The following is a 22,977-nucleotide window of genomic DNA, read 5'->3' on the forward strand; positions in this document are numbered from 1 at the left end:
AGACATTTGGACAGGTGTATGGATAGGAAAGGTTTAGAGGGATGTGGGCCAAACGCAGAAAAATGGACAGCATGGACAAGTTGAGTTGAAGGGACTGCTTCTAAACCGCATAACTCTAAAGTTGGGCATAACAAGTCTGATCATTACTACAAGACCAAAAAAATAGTTTCAGGCTTCTGTAAGGTTACGCCTGGAGTCATGTCACGATGGTTGCTCAGCAAACTGCAACTACAAATTCCACATTAACGCCCTTGATGATGTTCATTCTGCTCATTGAATTCCAAACTTTTGCTTCAACATCCCCAATACATAGAACTGTGTATAGAATTATCTATAATTTGCCCATTAATTTTCTATTTTGTAGTGTTTCAATAATATGGTGAAAAATACCATCCTCAGATACTCCAACTGAACTTGTTTTAGTTCTCAATTTTATTTTAATTTTGATACATTCTTATACCAAATAGGTTTCCAAAGTGGATCCTTGGACCCCAGAGAGTGTACAGGGTCATCAAATTCCTGACAGTTTGATGTAAATCTTTTTCTCATCTTTTATTTATTAACATACTGACATGTTATTTCCATTGCTATACATCAATTTACAAGTATCTGCAATCATAACATTGAGGAAATAGTTACAAATATTAAGACAGTGGGCCCCAGGTTATACTTCAACTGTTCTGGCTGACCACATGTAAACATTGTAAATTATTACAGTATGGCAAGTGGTCAGTGATTTATCCAAAGAGGGTGAAGAACATCGAAGACAAAGTACAAATACATCCGTACCTTAAGCACCTTCTGGAAGCCAGATTACATACTGCATAGTTGTAGATTTTGAAATGGTTCCTTGCACAACTGGTTGGATGGGCCATAGCACCATACATGGAATTAGTGAAAGGGAAGTATGAGAAATGTGCATTTAATTGGCAATTATCTTGTTCAAAGACACTCATGATATTAATTTTAAAATGGCTTTCCAATATGATAGCATATAGGTCAAAAACTTTTGTTCAAACATGTGCTTTCAATAAAAATCCAACCTTAACAGAAAAATACTCTGTTCCCCCCACCCCTTCCACAGTATAAGGAATTGCCAGAGAACTGTTTACTTGACACTAACTAGTACTTTTATAAAGATATGTTGTCAACTGCTGAAGTGTGGGAATGATGATTCCGGAGGTACTTATTAGTGCTTCATAATACACCCAGGAGATACAGCTGCTGCCTCTCAGTATCGGAAACCTGGGTTCAATCCTGACCTCGGGTGTCATCTGTATGAAGTTTACACATTCTCCGTGACCACGTGGATTTCCTCTGGGTGCTATTGTTTCCTCCCACATCCCAAGGATGTGTGGGTTCATATGTTAATTGGCCACTGTAAATTGCCCCTTCTAGGTACAAACTGGGCAGAATGGCTGAGAATGTGGGGAAAATATTTTAAAATGAGATTAATGCAAATAGATGCTTGATGGGTGGTGCGGACTCAGTGGACCGTAGGGCCTGCTCACCATAAGACATAGGAGCAGAATTGGACCATTCGGCCCATCGAGTCTGCTCCGCCATTCGATCGTGGCTGATTTAACGTGCTTACATGCTGTATAACTGTGTAAAGAAAAGAAATTACTGTTTCTAAAGGTAATGCGAGTTGGACTCCAAGAACTCCAGATTCTATGTTATTCCTAACTAGTTTTTTTGCACTCTGGATTTTTTCATATTATGTATCCCTTTAAATTTATGATTTAAAACAAATTAAAACATGTTAAAGCAAAATTCCATTGAGCATTCTGGTAGCAAAGAACTTACTTTATTACAAAAATTGCTGTACAGTCCAGCAATATAGAAATTGAATTCATCATGTATACTGGTACAAAAGTATCTCAAAATCAGTTTTAACTAAATTCATCTACCCCATACAGTTGTGATGTTGCCTTTGTCATCGCACACATACCAACTAAATCCATTCAATGTAAACACTAATGCATCCAGAATGTAAAAAGGCATTTGCTTCTTTCTCAGTGATATTCTGCTGTGCCTCATGTTTTGGAAACAAATGATGTATTCCTTTAAAGCAGTCAAGAGTAATTTCTCAGGCTACATAAAGCTAGCCACATTCAGGTTGGTTTCCTGGAAAAAGGAAGCAATATAGTTCTGCAAAATAAAACACATTGAGTCTAGCTACGTGGGCAGATGATCTTCACATCGGATAGCTCTGTATTTGGACATTTCTTCAGGAAAAACTTTGCTCAGTTCGTGAATCAGAAGTCCCTTGAATTTCTGAAATTAAAAAAAGGATTAATTGCACATTATAGAATATGGCAATAGAACAGGCCCTTCAGCCCACCATGTCTGCACTGCTCATGATGCCAATGTAAACTAATTCCATCTGCCTGCACATGGTCAGTATCCTATTCCCTGTCTGTTCTTATGTCTGTCTAAATGTCTCTTAAACGTTGCTATCATATCTGCTTCTAACACAACCCCTAGGAGCAGGTTCCAGGCACCTACCACTTTCTATGTCAAAAAAAACTTGCCTCGCACACCTACTTTAAACTTTTCCCCCATCACCTTAATCCCATGCCCTCCAGTATTTGATATTTCCACCCTGGGGAAAAAAGACCGTCTACCCTATCTATACCTCTCATAATTTTATACACTTTTATCAGTTCAGCCCTCAATAGTTGATGTTTCATAGAAAACAATCCTAGTTTGTCCAACCTCTTTATAGCTAACACACTCCAATTCAGGAACATCCTGGTAAACCTCTTCTGCACCCTCTACAAAGCTTCCACATCCTTCTTCTAGTGTGGCAACCCTAGATGCACAATACTCCAAATGTGGCCTAACCAAAGTTTCACACAGCTGCAACAGGACTTCCCAACTCGTATACTCAATACCGTGACCGAAGGCAAGCATGCATGCCCTGTCTTCTTTACCACCCTGTCCACTTGTATTGCCACTGCCAGAGAGCTATGGACCTGCACCCAAGATCCCTCTGTATATCAAAGCTCCTAAGGGTCCTGCCATTTACTGTACACTTTCCTATTGCAGCTGACCTTCCAAAACACATCAACTCACGACCGACCGGTTTAAACTCCATCTGCCATTTTTGGACCCAAATTTCCTATTGATCCATTTCCCGCTGTAACCTTTGACAATCTTCCTTACTATCCCCAACTCCACCAATGTCCATGCCATCTGCAAACTTCCTAATTAGACCACCTACATTTTCATCCAAATCATTTACATATATATTACAAACAGAGGTCCCAGCACTGACCCTTGTTATAAAGTTGAAAACAAGCATGTTTATATTTAAGGTCATCATTTTAGTTTGTTTGTTGCCTTAGGTGCCTTGTGAGGCATATCCTGACTCCTCTCCACCACCATGGTTGTGTTCTGTCTAGTGATCAAGTACCGCTGGATGTTTCAAGGGTAACATTTCTATTTTTAAAACCAGAGGAATGCAAATAAGTACACATCAATAATGGAAGAATGATTACTTATTCATTCAATTCTTGGTACTATTACCAGACTTTTCTCAGATTAGAAACAAATAGCACAGAGGTGCTCGATTACCAGGTTATAACAAAGATAATTAACACCTCAAGCTGTCTTGCTCACTTCCTTCCAGTTCACCGTCATAACACAAAGTTGTAAAATTAGAGAAAAGAAAGCAGGGATATGTTTAACAAAAGTACATTAGGAGGAAGTGACTATTTTAATGTACCATGTACCACCAAGCTCAAGGACAGCTTCTATCCTGCTGTTATAAGACTCTTGAATGGACCTCTTATATAATAAAGATGAACTCTTCACTTCTCAATTTACCTTATCACTTTATTTATCTATATGCATACACTTTCCCTGTAACACCACATTCTGCATACTGTTTTGCTTTCCTTTTGTACTACCTCCATGTACTTATGTATGGAATGATCTGTCTGAATGGCAGACAAACAAGCTTTTTGCTGTATCTTGGTAAACTTGACAATAATAAACTAATTTCCAATTAATGGTATTCTGGGAAGGACGGTTTCTCCAAACATTGTAATAACAAAACACCAAAAGGAGCATTAATTGAAACAGGTGTTCAGGCATTTATCATCACATCAACCAGTTTAATCCCATTGTACTTTTTTTTTTAGAAAAACCCACAAATATTTTAGGGATAACAAGGATCAAATCTAACAGACCTGCAAAAGAAATTTACAACAGCCTCTTGAATTCATAAAGGCTTACGGATACAACTTCCATTCCAGAACAGGCAGAAAAAGCTGGAAATTGCATACAACATGGGTAATGATTTATAGCTTCAAATAATTTTTTCTGAATCTCAAAGCTCTGTAAAACTTATTGGTTTGCCCATCCCTTCCTGTAAATCTGAGCACATTGTGCTAAAAAGGACAAGATGATTAACGTATGCCTTTCCACAGGGACAAAAACTTAACCTCAACCAAAAACAGGCTCAAATTAATTTGAAACTTCACCTTTTTGTTTCAGTTTAGTTTGCATCCTGACAGACAAAGCCACAACAGGCAAAAGAAATTCTGCCCTTTTCACTGCAGTATTTTCACTAAAGATTCTGCCCTTTTCACTGATGAAGCAAAACATCAATGAGCCCTGGTAACAATTATGGCAATGGGAGTGAAGGAAGAACTCTTCCCTGGTTGGACGTACCCTGTACAAAGGAAAACTACTACCAAATGCAGGAGTTGGAGGTCAATCACCCTAAGCCAGGGACATTGCTTCAGGTGTTTCTCAGGGCCGTGTCCCAGGCCCAACCATTTTGAGCTGTTTCAATTATCGTTGCTCCATCATTGGGCAAGATGTGAGTAGGTGTGCGCTGATGTTTGCACAATGTTCAGTTCCATCTACAACTCAGCAGAAAAGGGTGCAGCTCATGCCTGCATGCACCAAGGCCTAGATAACAATCAGGCATAGGCTGGTAAGTAGCAAACAACACTCAAACTACACTGCCAGGCAATGGCATTTCCAACAAAGCAGGGTCTAACCACCGATCTTTCACATTCGACCTCATTATTATTGCAACATCCCACTGATCAACATCCCACCAACGTCCTGAATTTGGGGAAGAGGGGGTGCAGAGTAAAACAGTTACCTTTGACATAAATTTAACCAGACCAGGTGCATAAACACTGACTACAAGAGCAGGTAAAAGACTGGATATCTTCTGGCAAGTGACTTACTTCCTTACACCCCTGAGCCTTTCTACCAGCTGCAAGATATAAGCAAGCAGTGCCATGGAATACTTTCCACTTACTTGGATGAGTTCAGCTCCAACACTTAAAATTCAAGACAAATCAGCCTGTTTACTTGATACAACATTCATCCTGTTAAAAATTCACTCCCTCCATCACCGGTGAACCACACCTGCAGTGTGCATCATCTACAAAATTCATCACAATTACTCACTAAGGTTACTTCGATAGACAAAAACCCACAACCTCTGCTATGGAGGAGGATAAGGCCAAAAGAGAATGGGAAAAATGCCAGGTTCCCTCCAATATACATGCTATTAAAATTTGGAAAAACATTGGTGTTTACTTTCTGAAACTCCCTACTCAACAATGCTGTGGAATAACTTTCTCCAGAAGGATTGCAGAGGTTCAAGGCGCTAGCTAACCTCCACCTCCTCAAGAGCAGTTAGTGTTGTGCCATTAATAATGGTCTTGTCAGTGATGCCCTAATCCTGAAATGAGTAAAATCTCAACACGCTTAAATGTCACAGCTTAAATAACACCACCCACCTGGGACATTCTCTCCTCTCCCATCAGGTAGAAGATACAGGAGCCTGAGGGCATGTACCCCCAGACTTAAGGACAGCTTCTACCCCACTGTGATAAAACTATTGAACGGTTCCCTTATACAATGAGATGGACTATGACCTATGACCTCATGATCTACCTTGTTGTGACCTTGCACCTTATTGCACTGCACTTTCTCTGTAGCTGTGACACTTTACTCTGTACTGTTATTGTTTTTACCTGTACTACCTCAATGCACTCTGTACTAACTCAATGTAACTGCACTGTGTAATGAATTGACCTGTACAATCGGTTTGCAAGACAAGTTTTTCACTGTACCTCGGTACAAGTGACGATAATAAACTAATACCAATAAATAAATGTTGCACCTCTAATGCTGAACACAAATACAGAAAAAAAAACTGTTGTCCCCTTGAAATATTCAATTCAAAAATTTCAGATAACATGGCTTTCCTATTTGTTTCAGAACTGGCCAGTTCAGATACAGGATTATCCAACTGTGACATTAACTCAGTTTTTCTCTCTCCGCACATACGACATGATGTTTCATCATCCTCTCTTATCTCAAATTTTTAGCAACTGCCATCTTCTGATCCTCGCTGTTCCAGCATGTCTGACTGTCCTCATTCATCCTCTATTATTCATTCACACTCCTCCAGACAAATCAGGAATGATTAATTAGCATTCATTCCTCTCACTTAGACAGCACTAAAAGCAAACGTGTCACCTGGACAACCTTGGCCTCCACCCAATCCTTTGGTTCTCTCCGTCTTTCCCAGTCTCCACAACTTAAAACACTTGTTTACTCACATTTCTAGTTCTGACAAAGATTTCTGACCCGAAACAGCAATACTACATTTCCTCTCTCCACAGATGGTGCCTGATCTGCTAAATATCCCCAATATTTTTCTGATTTTATTTCAGAAAATCTAAGGTGGAGTGTATTGCATCCAGAAGTCATCAAGTCATCTCCAATTCTGTTATATGACTTTAACTGAGTTGCCTACTTGCCAATCCTTCTACAATTGAAAAAAAGGTTTTTTTTTTCCATTGTTCACTTCGAACAAGCCACCATACTTATTGTTTTCCTTTAACTGCCATGCCTTTCAGTCAAGTTTCAGAAATGATCTTTTTATACCAAAATAAAAATTCACCTGAACTCTTCAAAACACTTTCCATGTGCTCAGCCCTTTTCAAATCCATTTCTAAGATATATTCAAACTTATTCATTGATCTTCCCTTGGCTTTCAATCCAAGAAATTCAACTCCAGGATGCTCTCAATGAACAAGATCAGCTATGTGAATCCGAAGTGCAGGACACTGGGGAAAGTGAGCAGCAAGTGCAGTGGCTGACCTCATTTGGTGAAGTCCAGGCCAGCACGTTTCCAGTTGTCACAAAGAGCCAAGCTGAAGATCACAGATATGTGACAGTCATTTAAAAAAAATGAAATTAGAAGAAACTCATTTACCCAGGGTGCTGGCAATGCCAACACTGCAGAGGAGGAGAGGAGTAGTGCAGATGCTTTTACGGGGAGGCAACTTAGGAATGGGTGGGAAAAGGAATTAAGAGTAAGTTAAAACCATGAGCAGTCAAAGGGAGCATAAACATCAGCATTGGCTGGTTGGTTGAAGTAAATGACATGTTTCTGTCCTGTGTTTTCTTTATACTTCAATGTAACTCTACAGTGAGCAGCACATCTATTGATAGATAAACCATAAATGTTTTTCTGTCTCTGCCTCATCGGCCACTTCTATCATTATTCTTCCTCAACATTTTACAGGCAGTCCCCAAGTTACAATAGGTTCTGTTCCTGAGAACTGTTCATAACCTAAACTGTTCGTAAGTTGAAAATGAACGAAGGTTGTGTGGGAGTGGATCACAGAAACAGCTGTGACAGGAGAGTGAGAGGTGTGGGAAGAGCACCCGCCAGCCTGCCTCACTGAGCAAGTGAGTCCGCTCAGCACTCGCAGCTTTGCTTGGCTTGACCCAGCCCGATTGTTGAGGCTTGGATGGGGGTTGGGAGAGAGAGGAGACGTATAAATGCCCGGATCCCACCTGACAAAGGATGCCTACAACTCCACAGCAGCCAGCAAACCATTCCCCATTCTTCCCACTGATCTCCCAAACGCATGTTCATATGTACAGGGGGTCCATAGGTCGTGCTTTCGTAACCTCGGGAGGACACGTTATGCAATTCAGCCTGTTCTCAATGTGGCCGGTCCTCGTCCACATTTCTCAATCATTTGATCTTCCCTTTTTTTTATTTGCATGAATTTCCACTGGCTTCTTCACAAAAACCCCTTGACAATTTTAATTGTTCAACGTCATTTGATTCTCCTTTTCCCGTGCTATCCACTTTTCATCAGCTCTCTCTATCAAGATCCCCTTGTAGCCTCCTAGATTTTCTTTTTACTATCATCAACACGCAAGCCATGAACTATGTACTTGCACAGTCTATTACTGCACTGAGATTCAAATTCAGAAAAGTTTGCTAATTTTCCTTCTAACCTAACTAGATTTCAACCATGCTGATAAATGTTTTAAGATCCAGAATTAAATTTCACAAAAATGTAAATGTTTTCCATATCAATCCTCATTATCTTCTGAGGGCCTCACAAAACATTTAAACTTCATGGCATTTGCTTAAAAGATGGGAATAAAAAAAGCATTTCAACTCATTGCATATTGAATTGCGTATTCTCCTTATTTCAAATAATAACCTGACTGACATCTTCAAATGGAAGCTTACATCATTCCAACACCAATCAGAATCTTGCCCTCTTCATAAAAATTCTTGAGTCAATACAACAGACAACAAATTAAATTCACAAACACTTCTGTGGGTGCTGTAAACAATGTCAAAATATTTTTCTTCTATTTTTACTTCCAAATGATTTACCGTTCATCTGGGATTTAACACTCCATGTTTGACTGTTATAGTTTTAACAGGACCTAATATTATTAAGCACCAATCTTTGATGATCCCTTAGAATTATGCTTTAACCATTGTTTATAAAAGCTTTCATTAGATTGCATACCTTCAAGGTATCAATTTTCCCTTTGACTTGTTCATTCTTGGCCAAGGCTCTCTCCAGGCATTCTTTGGTGTAAAGTTGTGGGTTTCGACCTTGATCAATGTACCTGTATTTAAAGTTAATAACCACCATATCAATGTGCAATTTTTCTAGATATCCCTAGAGATATCGAACAAGTCATCACCAGAGCCTTGAGATGTTGGAAATGAAAGAATGGCAAACGTCATAAATAATGTCCATTGCTGATATCTCTGACCATCCAATCATGCACTCCATACCCAACCACCAATTTTCACCTCCTGTTCCTCTATATTCACCACTGGAAACCAACTACCACCATCAATCTCTCACTTTCAAATCCGCATCTGTCTAAGTTTGGGCCTTTTATGTCAAGATATCTCTGCAATTGTTTATCTACCCAGCTAATACCCATATCCACCTTTGAACACCATCTTCACCTTTACTCTTTCCCATTTCTAAAATTCCAAATGGTGCAAGCTGTAACTTTCACTCTGACCGATCCAAGGAACACAAATGCTCTTCTACCAACACACAAGAATTATCAATCCATTACCAAAGCTGTAGAAGCACCTCAGGATCCATAGACATCGGTCAAAATCCCCAATATCAACTTGATAGCAAAGTTGGCTTACCTTCATTATCTGCCTCTTTAAATCCCTAACAGCCCTCCACACTCTGCTTCAACAAGCAGCTGAAAGATGTACTCAGCGAAAGCTACCCAGTTACTCCCTGCTGCTACGCTTATCAGCACAGACCAAGTAAAATCAGTCCTCTCAAATCTTGACCAAAAACACTCTTTTCACTTTCTTCAAGATCATAGTTAATGCACTCCTCCCTCAACCTCAATCCCACTAAATAGATATGCACCCAACAATTATGTTTTCTATTCCATTGTAAATGATTCCCTATCTACTAGAATTGTGCCAACCATTAGCACTATCAATTGAAAATTAATCTCTACAATGGGGAAATGCATTGTTAAAACACCAATATTTGGTTTGCTACCATGCTGTATTGTAATCATTAAAATTAGGCTTATGTCAGAATTTTTTTTTGCTGTAAACTTTAAGCTACAATTAATACTTACTCAAATACTTCCAGCGGTACATTAATATCATGCAACTGTTGTCGGCATTTGTCAACATCTTGTAGTCCCGTAATCATAGAATTTCTGAAGGTTAAAAGGAAATTATGCTTTTACTATTATATTTCAAAAACTTCCATTAATTATCTCAGATGCTGGTGGAAAAATATATTAACTTTTTGATTAGTTTAATAAATTTAATGTAGCTTTATCCTAACCTGTTTGAAAAATTGTGTTTTGCATGTGGCATGGGATATACTTTCACAATTTGAGGAATTTTTTCAGCTTTTTAAAGCTGCACTTGCTTTACCTTTTAATTTCAGATTTTAGAGGGCTGATTTCTATTAACTACTTCTCTATATTTACACTATAAACACCTGGACAAGTCTGCCAATGGACTAAGGTAAAAAAATAAGTATGCTTAAAAAAAATTAAGTACACAAAAGAGAAAGAAATAAAATCACATTAATAGAATCAGATGAATTATAAAGTTTACATTGAGCATTAAACTTGACACCGACTAGCAGGGGTGAACAGCATGTTGGTCTTTAAATTCCAAACATTTCTATATAATGCTAAGTTCACAGCATTCTTGAAAAGCCTCCAGAATTTAATGATGCCACTATATTAATTAAAAGGAAAATGTATTTTGACAGGGTTACTCTAGTAAGACAAGTTACTAGAGTCTGACTTTGAGGGGAGAATGCGAGTTGAATACTGAAATTAAGTTCTACACACGTTGTCCACCTACAAAATGGAAACAAATGTCTGAACCACGCAAAACCTTAAGTGTCTGCTGGCCAGCTAGCCTTTAGCTACCCGACCTATTGATGACACCCTCTTCCCCCCACCTCCCTCAGTGCCCTCCCCTTCCCCCCTCTCCCTCAGTGCCCTCCCGTCCCTCTGCCCTCCCACCTCACCTCTCTGTGCCTTCCCCTCCCACCTCCCCTCTCTCTGTGCCTTCCCCTCCCACCTCCCCTCTCTCTGTGCCTTCCCCTCCCACCTCCCCTCTCTCTGTGCCTTCCCCTCCCACCTCCCCTCTCTCTGTGCCTTCCCCTCCCACCTCCCCTCTCTCTGTGCCCTCCCCTCCCACCTCCCCTCTCTCTGTGCCCTCCCCTCCCACCTCCCCTCTCTCTGTGCCCTCCCCTCCCACCTCCCCTCTCTGTGCCCTCCCCTCCCACCTCCCCTCTGTGCCCTCCCCTCCCACCTCCCCTCTCTCTGTGCCCTCCCCTCCCACCTCCCCTCTCTCTGTGCCCTCCCCTCCCACCTCCCCTCTCTCTGTGCCCTCCCCTCCCACCTCCCCTCTCTGTGCCCTCCCCTCCCACCTCCCCTCTCTCTGTGCCCTCCCCTCCCACTCCTCCCCTCTCTCTGTGCCCTCCCCTCCCACTCCTCCCCTCCCTCAGTGCCCCCCCAGTGCCCCCCTCCCTCAGTACCCTTCCCTTCCCCCCTCCCTCACTAGCCTCACCCTCCTCCCCCTCCCCCCTCCCTCACTAGCCTCCCCCTCCTCCCCCTCCCTCCCCTCCTTCCCTCCCCCCTCCCCGCCCTCCCTCCTCCCCCTCCCTCCTCCCCTCCCCGCCCGCCCTCCCCTCCCTTCCCCCTCCCTCCCCTCCCCCCCGTCTCCCTCTCCTCCCCCCCCCTCCCCCCCGTCTCCCTCTCCTCCCCCCCCTCCCCGTCTCCCTCTCCTCCCCCCGTCTCCCTCTCCCTCTCCCCCCCCGTCTCCCTCTCCCTCTCCCCCCCGTCTCCCTCTCCCCCTCCCCCCCGTCTCCTTCTCCCCCTCCCCCCCGTCTCCTTCTCCCCCTCCCCCCGTCTCCTTCTCCCCCTCCCCCCCGTCTCCTTCTCCCCCTCCCCCCCGTCTCCTTCTCCCCCTCTCCCCCGTCTCCCTCTCCCCCGTCTCCCTCTCTCCCTCTCCCCCGTCTCCCTCTCCCCCCTCCCCCCCCGACTCCCTCTCCCCCTCCCCCCCCGTCTCCCTCTCCCCCGTCTCCCTCTCCCCCTCCCCCCCGTCTCCCTCTCCCCCTCCCCCCCGTCTCCCCCCCGTCTCCCTCTCCCCCTCCCCCCCCGTCTCCCTCTCCCCCTCCCCCCCGTCTCCCCCTCCCCCCCCGTCTCCCTCCCTCTCCCCCTCCCCCCCGTCTCCCCCTCCCCCCCGTCTCCCCCTCCCTCTCCCTCTCCCCCCCGTCTCCCCCTCCCTCTCCCCCCCCGTCTCCCTCTCCCCCTCCCCCCCCTCTCCCCTCCCCCCCCGTCTCCCCCTCCCCCCCCGTCTCCCCCTCCCCCTCCCCCCCCGTCTCCCTCTCCCCCCCCCCCGTCTCCCTCTCCCCCCCCCCCCCCGTCTCCCTCTCCCCCCCCCCCCCCCGTCTCCCTCTCCCCCCCCCCCCCCCCGTCTCCCTCTCCCCCGTCTCCCTCACAGTTTCTGGTTGAGGCCCGCCTGGCTGCTGGGCTGGAAGTCGCTGACGATGATGCCGAGCTGCCGAATGTTCTCGATGAATTTCTCCAGATGCTCCTCCAGGCTGTCGAACTTCTCCGCCATGGTCCGCGCCACCCACACCCTCAGGCCGCCACCTTGGGCACTTCCGCCCCGCGCGCTGTGGTCGCCGGGATGCAGGAGGAACGACCGGGTCCTCCGGCGGTCGGGAGCCCGAGCCGGAGCCGAGTGGAGCCGAACCGAGCCGAGTGGAGCCGAACTGAGCCGAACGTTCGCTTCTTGCAGCCTGAGGTCCATCTCTGAAGCAGCCCCAAGTGCAGCGCAGTCCATAGGCAGAAACTGCCCACTCCAGAGTTAATAGAGATTCTGCAGGTGCTGGAATCTGGAGCCTGTGCTCCTCCCCCGACTTTTTTTAAATTCTGGCGTCTGCCCCTCTTCCTTCCCAGTCCTGATGAAGCGTCTCGACCCGAAACGTCGACTGTTCATTTCCCTCCATGGATGCTGCCCGACCTGCTGAGTTCCTCCAGCATTTTGTGTGGGTTGCAACCGAGTCCAGCGTTAGAATGGGTCTGCATTTAATTAAGATAAGATTTCTTTGTCAGTCACATGTACATGGAAACACAGGGTGAAATGCATCTTTTGCACAGAGTGTTCTGGGGGCAGCCCGCAAGTGTCGCCACGCTTCCGGCACCAACGGTGACACAGGAGACTGCAGATGCTGGAATCTGGAGCAATGCACAATCTTCTGGAGGAGCTCAGCGGGGGGCAGAGGAATTGATGTGGGGTTTCAACCCGAAACGTCGACAGTTCCTCCCTCCCCCTCCCACCCCCCCTCACCCACAGATGCTGCTTGACCTGCTGAGTTCCTCCAACAGTTTGTTTCTTTGTCACTTCTTGCAACTTGTTTGTTGCTGGATTTAATTTCTCTGAGGATCTCCCACCACTGCCCTCCAAGTGAAGGAAGTTGCTTATTGTGGTGTAGGATTTGGGGATCAGCAACTGAGGACTAGTTCATCCTTTGAACACAACAGATAAATCGTTTGGGCGCTTGTTTATTACTTGACCATCATTGTTTAGTGGGGTTAGGATGTTTCTGTTCCTTTGGTCAAACTACATGGGCGTAGTGACTGTAATAGTTTTGATATCACAAACTGTTCACTATACTTAAAAAATAGAGACATAGGAGACTGCAGATGCTGGAATGTGGAGCAACACATGAGCTACTGCAGGGAGTCAGTGGGCCAGGCAGCATCTGTAGAGCTAAAAGGACAGTCAACTTTTCGGGTTGAGACCCTTCGTCTGGACTGAAAGAGTAGAAGGGAGATAGCCAGTATGAACAGGTGGGGTGGTGAGGAAAGCGAATTTAGGTGAGGAGGGGTTGATTGGCAGATGGAGTGAGATGGGGGACGGAAAGGGTAGAGGTAGCGACAGGCTGGAGGGTGGTAAATGGAGACAACAAGGGGCTGCAGAGTATGGAATCTGATAAGAGAGGAAGATGAAGTGGTACCAAATAAAGGAGGGACGGTGGGCAGATGGGAACAGTGGGTATAGGGGACCCTGTGGGGGAAGTGTGTGGGTGAAGAGCAGATGGCATGGATGGGGCAGGAAGGAGGGTTGGGAAGAAGGGTATGTGTGCAAAGGCCTGGGTAGATCAGAAGCAGAGAGAGAGGGACAGAGGGGGAGCAGGTTACCTGAAACTGGAGAATTCAATGTTCATGCCATCAAGTTGTAGACTAAGCAGGTGGAATATGAGATTCAGTTTTAGTTTGTGTTTGGCCAAACCCTGGCGGTGGAGGAGGCCAAGGACAGACGGGTCGGTGTGGCATTGGGGAAAGGAATTAAAATGGCTGGCAACTGGGAGCTCCAGATGGCCATTGCAGACAGAATGCAGGTGCTCAGCAAATCGGGTACCTCCTCGGCGCTTGGTCTCGCCGATGAAGAGGAGGCCACACTGAGAGCACCAAATGCAGGAGACGAGGTTGGAGGAAGTGCATGTAAACCTTTGCCTCACCTGGAAGGGCTGTTTAGGTTCCTGGATAGAGATGAGGGAGGAGGTGTCAAGAGACAGGTGTTGCACCTCCTATGATTGCAGGGGACGGGAAGGGGTGAGCGAACCACGGAGTCGTGGAGAGAGTTGTCCCTGAAGAAAGGGGCAGGGAGGGAAAGATGAGACTGGTGGTGGAATTATTTTGCAGCTGGTGGAAATGTTGAAGAACAATGTGCTGCATGTGGAGGCTGGTGGGTGAATGGTAAGGACCAAGGGAACTCTATCCCTGTTCTGCCTGGGGAGAAGTGGGGTGGGAGCAGAAGTAGAGGAGATGAGGATAAGGGCTCCATCAACCACAATGGCAGGGGTTGAAGGTTGAGCCACATTTCCCGATGTCCTGGCGAGAAAGATGTCACCTCAAGACAGATGCAGCAGAGACAGAGAAACTGAGAGAAAGGCATGGCATCCTTACAAGCAGCAGGCTGGAAGGAGGTATCGTCTAGGTAGTTGTGGGAGTCAGTTGGTTTGTAGCAAATGTCAGTAGAAAGTACATTATCCACTGCAAAATGTTTCGGGATGTCCTGAAAGGGATGTGAAAGATGGTATATAGATCCTAGCCCCTTTCATTCTTTGTAAGGGGCAAGTGAGACTCAATTTGATGCTTGCTTTCACACTGAGTTTGTTTTTCTGTGGTAATATTTCAGTGCAGGAAGCAGCACAACTGTGAATGGATTGGAGACTAACCTCTGGAATTTTGCAAACATGCATCCTACCTTTCCCTGAAGATAATACTTCAGAGCTTAGTCATGCCTTCATATCCAGGGACACATAAGATAACCTCTCCAATCATCAGAAAGTCAGAGTCACACATCTCTCCCAAGCCTCTGAGAAAGGAAGTCTAAGAGAAGAAAGACATAGTGAGGGAAAATATCTACATAAGGAGACGTACTAAATGCTTTTCCCCCCTATATATCGGGCTTCCCCTTTTCCTATCTTCAGTCCTGAAGAAGGGTCCTGACTCAAAACGCTGACCGCCTGCTTTTCTCCACAGATGCTGCCTGGCCTGCTGAGTTCCTCCAGCGTCATCGTGTTTTTCATACTAAAAGCTTTGAGCTTTACCGAAGAGAAAAAAGTCAAGGAAGAGGAAGCAGCAAAGATAGTGGATGCATTAGTTGTGAACTTCCAAAATTCTTGAAATTCTGGAAAGGTTCCATCAGATTGGTAAAAAGAAGAGCAGTAGGTCAGTTGATCCTTCAATACAAATATGGTTGATTAACTTCAATGCCCTGTTCTTGTCTTCTCCACACATCTCTTCATCCCTTTAACATTAAGAAATCTATCCGCCTCCTTCTTCACAATATTTAATGACAAGTCTTCCCCTGGCTTCTGTGGTAGAAAACTTCACAAGTTCACCACATACCAGCTGTAGAAATTTCTTCTGATGTCAGTTCTAAGTGGCATACCCATAACCTGAGGCTGTGATTCCCTGATTCTGGACACCACAGCCATCCAAGAACATTCTCCCTGCATCTTGGTCTGTCCAGTCCTATTAGGATTTTACAAGTTTCTACCTGACCCTCTCTCATTTGTATATACTCCAGTGAATATCCTTCTTCTCACCAAGACAGTGCACAGCTGCAGCAAGACATCCTTGTTCCTGTACTCAAAACCTCTCGCAATGAAGGCTAACATTCTATTTGCTTTTCTAACTGCTTGCTACACCTAAACACTTGCTGTCTGCAACTGGTGTTCCAAGGAACCAAGGTCTTATTGCACCTTCCCTTTTCCTTTCACTTTGCACCATTCAAATAAGGATCTGTCTTTCTGTAAATAATAAATTTTCCACCACTATTAAAGGAAGGAAGAAGAGAGAAAACAAAATTACTGACCAATTAGCTTAACACCAGCAAAATGTTGGAAGCTATAACTTAAAGAATGATTACAGAGCACTTGAAAATCATAACACTATTATTATGGCAGAATTAATATTTGTCTTCAACACATTTATTAGAGTTCTTTAGATAAAGGGAAACTGGTGGATGTAGTATATTAGGATTTCTAAAAAGTATTCAATAAGGTGTCATAAAAGGTTACTGTATAAAATAGTCTGGGGTTGAGAGTAATGTGTTACTTTAGATAGAGGATTGGTTTTATTTTGATAGGAATTAATTGATCATTTTCAAACAGGCAAGTTGCAACAAGTAGGGAACCTCGAGGATCAGTGCTGGAGCCGCAGCTATTTGTGGTCTATATTCATGATTTAGAAGAAGGAATTGAATATGACAGACTTGATCATGCTCTCTCTGATTCACCACCTGCATTTGCCCAACCTCTTCCAGCCTTAGATGGCCCCATAGACTTGGCGATGGGAGGCTTGGATTCCACTACTGTCCCATAAAGTGGAGCCGGCTTCAAGCAACAACTATGTGGATCTTGAGAGATTGTCCCGCAATGCCCTGCTAACCTTTAAACAGCACAGTACTGGTAAAGAGATGCCTGACTTTAAAATTATTTTAAGATACCTTAAACTACAAGAAACTAATTAAAACAAAAATAAACTAAATAAAGGAAAAATAAATTACTTACCTGTGTTTTTCTATTTAATCAAGAAGGCAGCTGTATTGAAATGAATGGGGTCATGCTACCTCTGCTTGCCATAGTTGGCATAAAGCTGAGGGTTCAGATCCAGAGTGACTCTGGTGCCACAGCGCAGTCTGTGTTCCACTGCTGCACTGAGTGGCATAGTCAGTGGCAGAGCAGAAGGTCAGATGCACTGGCATCTAAACCTCCAGCTCATCTCTGATTTCTGCTTTTCCATGCACATGAGGGGACACATACTGATTTCCTACTGAATTGCAGGTAAAGATCAGTATGTTCCAGCCCAAATTCGCTGATAGTGAGGATGATGGGAAATTATATACTAGCAATTGAGGGAGGAGAGTGAAGCTTCACCAGATTTAGTCCAGTAATAGCAGGTTTCTATGCGTGGAGAGATTAAGCAGAACAGGCCTACAATCTCCTGAGCTTAGAGGAAAGAGAGGGGATCTCACTGAAATGTACACAAAACGGGGTGGATCCAGAGCTGTTATTTCCCCTGGAGACTTAGACGATGAGTATATTCAAGACAGAGACTGATTTTTTTTTAGATATTAAGGGGATCCTGCAATATGGGACAAGTGCAGGGGAGAAGTGCTGAGATAAAATAGAAGTCATGTTTGTGTTAAGTGCTGGAATGGGTATGAGAGGTTGAATGACCTACTCCTGTTTCTATTTCTTATGTTTATATGTCCTTAGGGATTTACCTAAAAAGGAATAGGGTAAGAAAAGGTGGCAGTGAACAGGAAGATAGACAATAAAATTGTGTTAAAGATGAACAAATGGATACAGAAAGAGGGAGATAATGAGTGAAGCAAAAGCAGAAAAAATAGTCTGAGACGCTGAACATATTTGATTCTATTTAATTTATATCTGTTTGATTCAGTTCAAAGAGGCTGTTGCAGAAAGAGAGACTTTTTTGCAATGCCAGTGTTCATCAACAGAGCTTTGCAATTCTTCTCATTTTGTTGATCATAAATCTCATCTCTGTAATTCCTATTATATTGACAGCTGTGTTATTCATACAAGGTAGTCATTTGGGAATCAGATAAAACCTTGTTAGATCCACCTTTTCTGGGTACATATAGGGATAGTTGTGAATAGATTTTAATCAGAATCAGGAAAGCTTTTATTTTTGATGCAACTTCATCACATCAAATATAGAAAAAGTAGGATAAAATAATAGTTCAATTCCACAGGGATCAATGTCAAAGTTTTTGTAGGAATATTGAAAGATTTCTGTTGGTTCGCATGGTTGCTATGGTTCTCATAGCCATTAAGTAGATATTTCACCAGTGACAATGCATTAGGCAATTTTTTTTACTCCAGGGAAAAACTGACATAACTGATTTGTGTTTGCAACACATGGATACAAGAAGCAAAAGTGGCAGAAAATCAGAAATGGAAACAGTTGACGACAGCTAAAATGGAATCAACACGACACGCATAGAATGCTTTTTAAATTAAATCTTAAAATAAATTATTAGGAAAAAACATTTACTATGACCACTAGATCCCAGAGAGACATGGGTGGAGAATTAGAAAACCAAAATCAAACAATGCATATGGCGGAAATCTAAAATGGAAACAGAAAATGTTGTAAATATTCAGTGGGTCAGGCAGCACCTGTGGAGAGAAACAGAGTTAACATTCCAGGTCAGTGACCTTTCATTAAAGTGACTCTGATGAATCATCAGCAATGTGAGACTTTAACTCAGTTTGTCTCACCACAGGTAGAGAATGAGAATTATCTCTCAGCAGAGGGAATCCAGAACCGTTTTATGGCTGAAATAATGGGAGTGCAAGGAAAGAAGTAACAGGTTCGCAAAGGAATAGCATAAGGAGGGAGGAAAGGAGCCACAGCATAAGTACAGGGTGGGCAAAGAGGGAATGACACCAACATATCACCAAATTGGCAAAAGTTAGATGATTACAAATCAGTGAACATAAATCCATTTTATTCAGCTCAAATCATCCTCATTCCAAATCAAAAACAAAAGGGTTCAATACAGGGTTACTTTAAATAACCTTTGAATTCTGAGCAACATTAGTAGTGAGAAGTCAAAGAAAGAACAGAATTACTGCATTTGAGCAAATAGATCTGATACGGAGTTAAAATTATAATGTGGGAAAGTGGAGGTTCTGACCACTCACCACCTGAAAAGCATACGGTTGTAAACTTAAAATGTAGGTTAGTTTGGGTTTAAAATGGGCGGCGCGGACTCGTTGGGCCAGAAGGGCCTGTTACCACGCTGTAAAATTTTAAAAAAAGTGACCAAGAACTATTGATAGAATGGAAAGTTATATTGAAATAGTGATTAAAGGAAAGATTTCAAAGAACAACCATGAAAAGAGTAAGCTCGAGTTGGTAAATTATTTTACAGAGGTTCTTCCACAAGATTTAAATGTCTGGTTATTTGGCCAGGGGACAATCACTTTGCAGTCTCAAACCTACTGCAGAGTTAGTGAACAATTGGTGATGGCCCAATTGCAGTTGTCCCACAGATGACAGACACCATGTGAGTTAGTGAAAGTCCAGTTCAGCCAATCATAGTATACCTTGGGATTTTAACATTACTCGAGCAGGTGGAATATAGTAGAATCAGTTGCTGGTCCAAGAAAACATATAACCTATTTTGTGAAGACCTCAATTGTGGCATGGAATTCATTGAATGTGACACGATACCTGTACCCATTACTATGAATAGTGAACTGTAGAAGGCTCACATGTTGATTTATAAACTGAACTTGGTGAAGTTTATCAGTTTCTGGAGCACAAGGTTCTCCATTTTGTGGCATATTAGCCCAAAAAAATGTAACCATGATTACATTGAAGATTGAAAATCTATTTTGTAAAGGTGAAAAAAAATAAGTGGGCCTTATTGTAGTTTGATGCACTGTTGAAATGTTCATAATTAGTGACCTGTCCAAGTATTCTATATAAAAGATTTTTGTGTCATAAAAATACTATTTTAGCCATTTTTCATTCAAATGTAAAAGGAGAAAGCTTCATGAGGAAATTGAATCACAATGTTCATGTAAAATTGTAGAGATTTTCCTGGGTCTGCTTGCAGTGAATATGGAAAAATTAGGAAATTAGAAGCAATGCATGTAAGGGAACCGGTCTGAATTTCCTTTCATTCACTTAAATAGATTGAAAATCAGGCAGGATTCATTGCAAGTGTGTTCTTCTATCCAAATAATTTTCCAATGTTCACTGCACTCACATTTTTAAAACCTGCACACCAATGAATAAAGATGTAAATTTTGGTTCTAAGGGGACCTTATCTCTGACAAAAACCACCCTATCAAGAACCCTAGAGCAACTGCTGGAATAAGCATGAACCTTAAAGGACCTTTTGCATAACAGAGACTATACAGATAAAAAGACGTTCACCCTTGACCTAAATGTACTGAATTTTAGGCCTTATCTGGATTAAACTGTTCTACAATCTGTCAAATCTCATTAGACATGTACTCATGTGTGTATTGGTCCAGGTTATACAAAAATGGTTGTAATAATTTTCCTCTGTCTGTGAACGTCAGATATCAAATGTATCCTGTAATATATCAGCTGATTTATATTGCTCATGTGGCTGCATTGTACTACAGCAAGATACTTAAACCTATTGTATCAGTCTGGTAGAATATGAGTTTGCCATCATAATTTTCTATGTGGCAATTCTTTATTATCAATTGTGCCATAAAAGGAAGACAGTATATTTAAGCCAACTGTCTGCCCTCATGCAGGGAAAGAAATTTATATCATGAGTCACCATTGGCCAAAACTGGCACCTCATAATTCAGGCAAAGAGCACCGTTAGGATTAAACCCACTAACATTACAATAACCTCGCAGTCCTCTTCCCTTCCTGCCCCAACACCACTGTGTTGGCCAATAATGCTCTATATTTTTGGAGCCTTATAGAGAGACATAAAATAAACAGCAAGAAACTAGTAGGATTACAAATAAATGTAGTTTTGAATTGTTAAAAAGAGAAAAAGAAAGTTAATGATATTCCAAGCTAATTTTATTTTGAAGATCTCAATTAAGTATGAAAATACTCTCAATACTTTTATTTCCCCTACCAAAGAATATAATCTTATAAAGATATGAATCATTTTTTTCTCTATACCTTTTTACCAGCGTATGTGTCTCCTGTGTCCTGAGTACTCTTTATTTTATTAATCTTTGAAAGATGACTTTTCCATTAATCAATAAGTCTAATGCCCATGTTTTGAAATAAATTGCCTATTTCAATCCATAATCCCATAGCACCGACACCTTTCCCATACACCTCTTCTCTGCCATTGCACATTTTATCACGCTTATAATTGCATTTCCATAAGCCTTTAACAATTAATTGTGCATCTGCTGGAGTTCATTATTGATTAGTTTTCTGCTCCCAGCTGATAAGTGTGTTAGCCGACTATGTATATTCTGTGATTGTTTGTTAGTATTACTGGCCAATTTGGCAGCTAAACTAAGCACTTTATCTTGATCTTGGAACCTAGAGATTTAAATTGCCATTTGTCTTCAAAGCATATTGCCAAAACTTAATGTGGGATTGTAGGTGTCTCAAGGTGCTGATTCTCTTGTTCACATGGATTTTTTACACTTCCATTCCCTGTGTGGTTGGAGCTGTTGTCCTCATTAATATTTACCATTGGAATGTTTCTATATGTAAACCAACAGCCTCCGGCTGTACCTCTCCGTCACCACTCTTCATGCCCCCACCTAGTTGCCCACTGCTTGTCCCATGACCAATTCTGAACAAGCAGAATGTATCTGTGATGTCATAAATGATAATGAGATGAGTTTCTGGCTACGTATCTACTCCATCACTAAGATCATCTGTTTCCACCTCGTTTACAAGTCTGTTTTTTCTTCAGACCGTCTGCAATTGGTAATCTCATCTATGTTTTTGTAATTGCTAAACCCAATTACTCCAATAATTTTCTGCCACCCCCTCCCCCTTCCACCCTCATCTTCTTCCTTGGGTACTTCCTTGGGGTTTAGGATGACTTACATCCACTCCAGTTCTGTTGGTTCTGGGTAGCTGAATTGTCCATTGAGGGACTTGCAGACCCTGCCTTAGGTGGAGCAGATGGTGCTTGATGGGGCACTGGATGGGTAGCTTGAGAGATGGTGCTCGACTTCTGCCTTGTGCTGAGCAGCCGTGTGTTCCCATTAAAGTGCTCAAGGTTCTCAATGCAATCTTGAATGCTTCTTCAATTTGAACCATTATGGACCAGGAATTACCATGAGTTCGTGGGAATATTACGATTTTTCAAGGAGCCCCGAGAACATCTTCAAACAGTTTTCTCCATCCATCTCTGAATCCCACGCTGTTATGGGGCTTGGAGTCATGTCTCTGTTTTGGGAGTCTAGTGTTAGGTATGCGATTGATGTGATGTGACCTGCCTGTCAAAGCTGACTGACTCTAATATGCTGGGGATATTGGCCAAGGAGAGAATGCTGGAAATATTAGCCAAGGAGAGAATGCTGGAGATATTGGCCAAGGAGAGGACACTAATGTTGGCTTATCCTGGGAGTGGATTTGGAGGATTTTGAGAAAATTGTGATAGTGGTACTTCGCCAGTGTTTTGAAGTGCCTGTTGTGGGTAGTTCGTGTCTCACAAGAGTACCGGAGGGTAGGGATCATCACTGCCAAGCAGACTATGGCCTTGACCTTCAGATGCTCTTTTCCTCAAGCTAAGTCTGTGCTGGCACACTGGAGGCAGTGGTGAATTTCATCATGTTGAGAATTGACTCTCTGGAAATGGGAAGTTGTCCATGTTTTCCGGGGTTTTGTGTGGCATCTTTATGGTTGGTGGGGGAGGGGGAAGGGTGGGGATGGGAGCGGTCAGTTGATAGAGGACCTTCGTTTTAAGTCTGTTCAGTACAGGCTGCAATTTCTGGCACACTTCCGTGAATGAGTCGACAATGACTTGGAATTCAGCCTACAAATGTATGCATACATGAGCATTGTCTTGTGCTTGTCTCACAGATGAAACAGGATGTTGGTTATTACAAGACGGTGCTCCAA

General features: G+C 42.9%; 1 protein-coding gene across 1 annotated transcript; it reads right to left on the bottom strand.

The window, feature by feature from the left end:
- Nucleotides 1-414: 414 nt before the first annotated feature.
- On the bottom strand, nucleotides 415-12,517 carry med10 (mediator complex subunit 10). Its single transcript, XM_052016747.1, has 4 exons — nucleotides 12,330-12,517; nucleotides 9,934-10,017; nucleotides 8,829-8,931; nucleotides 415-2,277 (listed from the first exon to the last, which is right to left on the bottom strand). Exons 1-4 carry the CDS (start codon nucleotides 12,449-12,451, stop codon nucleotides 2,179-2,181), a joined length of 408 nt encoding a protein of 135 aa, XP_051872707.1. The 5' UTR covers nucleotides 12,452-12,517; the 3' UTR covers nucleotides 415-2,178.
- Between the last annotated feature and the right edge of the window lie 10,460 nt (nucleotides 12,518-22,977).

Source organism: Pristis pectinata, chromosome 5 (assembly GCF_009764475.1).
Source record: "Pristis pectinata isolate sPriPec2 chromosome 5, sPriPec2.1.pri, whole genome shotgun sequence".
NCBI lineage: Eukaryota > Metazoa > Chordata > Chondrichthyes > Rhinopristiformes > Pristidae > Pristis > Pristis pectinata.

Bases quoted from the DNA above. Each gene is read 5' to 3' on its own strand.
- med10 (XM_052016747.1), bottom strand. From the start codon at position 12,451: ATGGCGGAGAAGTTCGACAGCCTGGAGGAGCATCTGGAGAAATTCATC. The intron at 10,018-12,329 runs GTGAGGGAGACG...TTTAACCTTCAG, and splicing joins GCGGGCCTCAACCAGAAACT to AAATTCTATGATTACGGGAC. The intron at 8,932-9,933 runs GTAAGTATTAAT...CTTTAAATACAG, and splicing joins GTACCGCTGGAAGTATTTGA to GTACATTGATCAAGGTCGAA.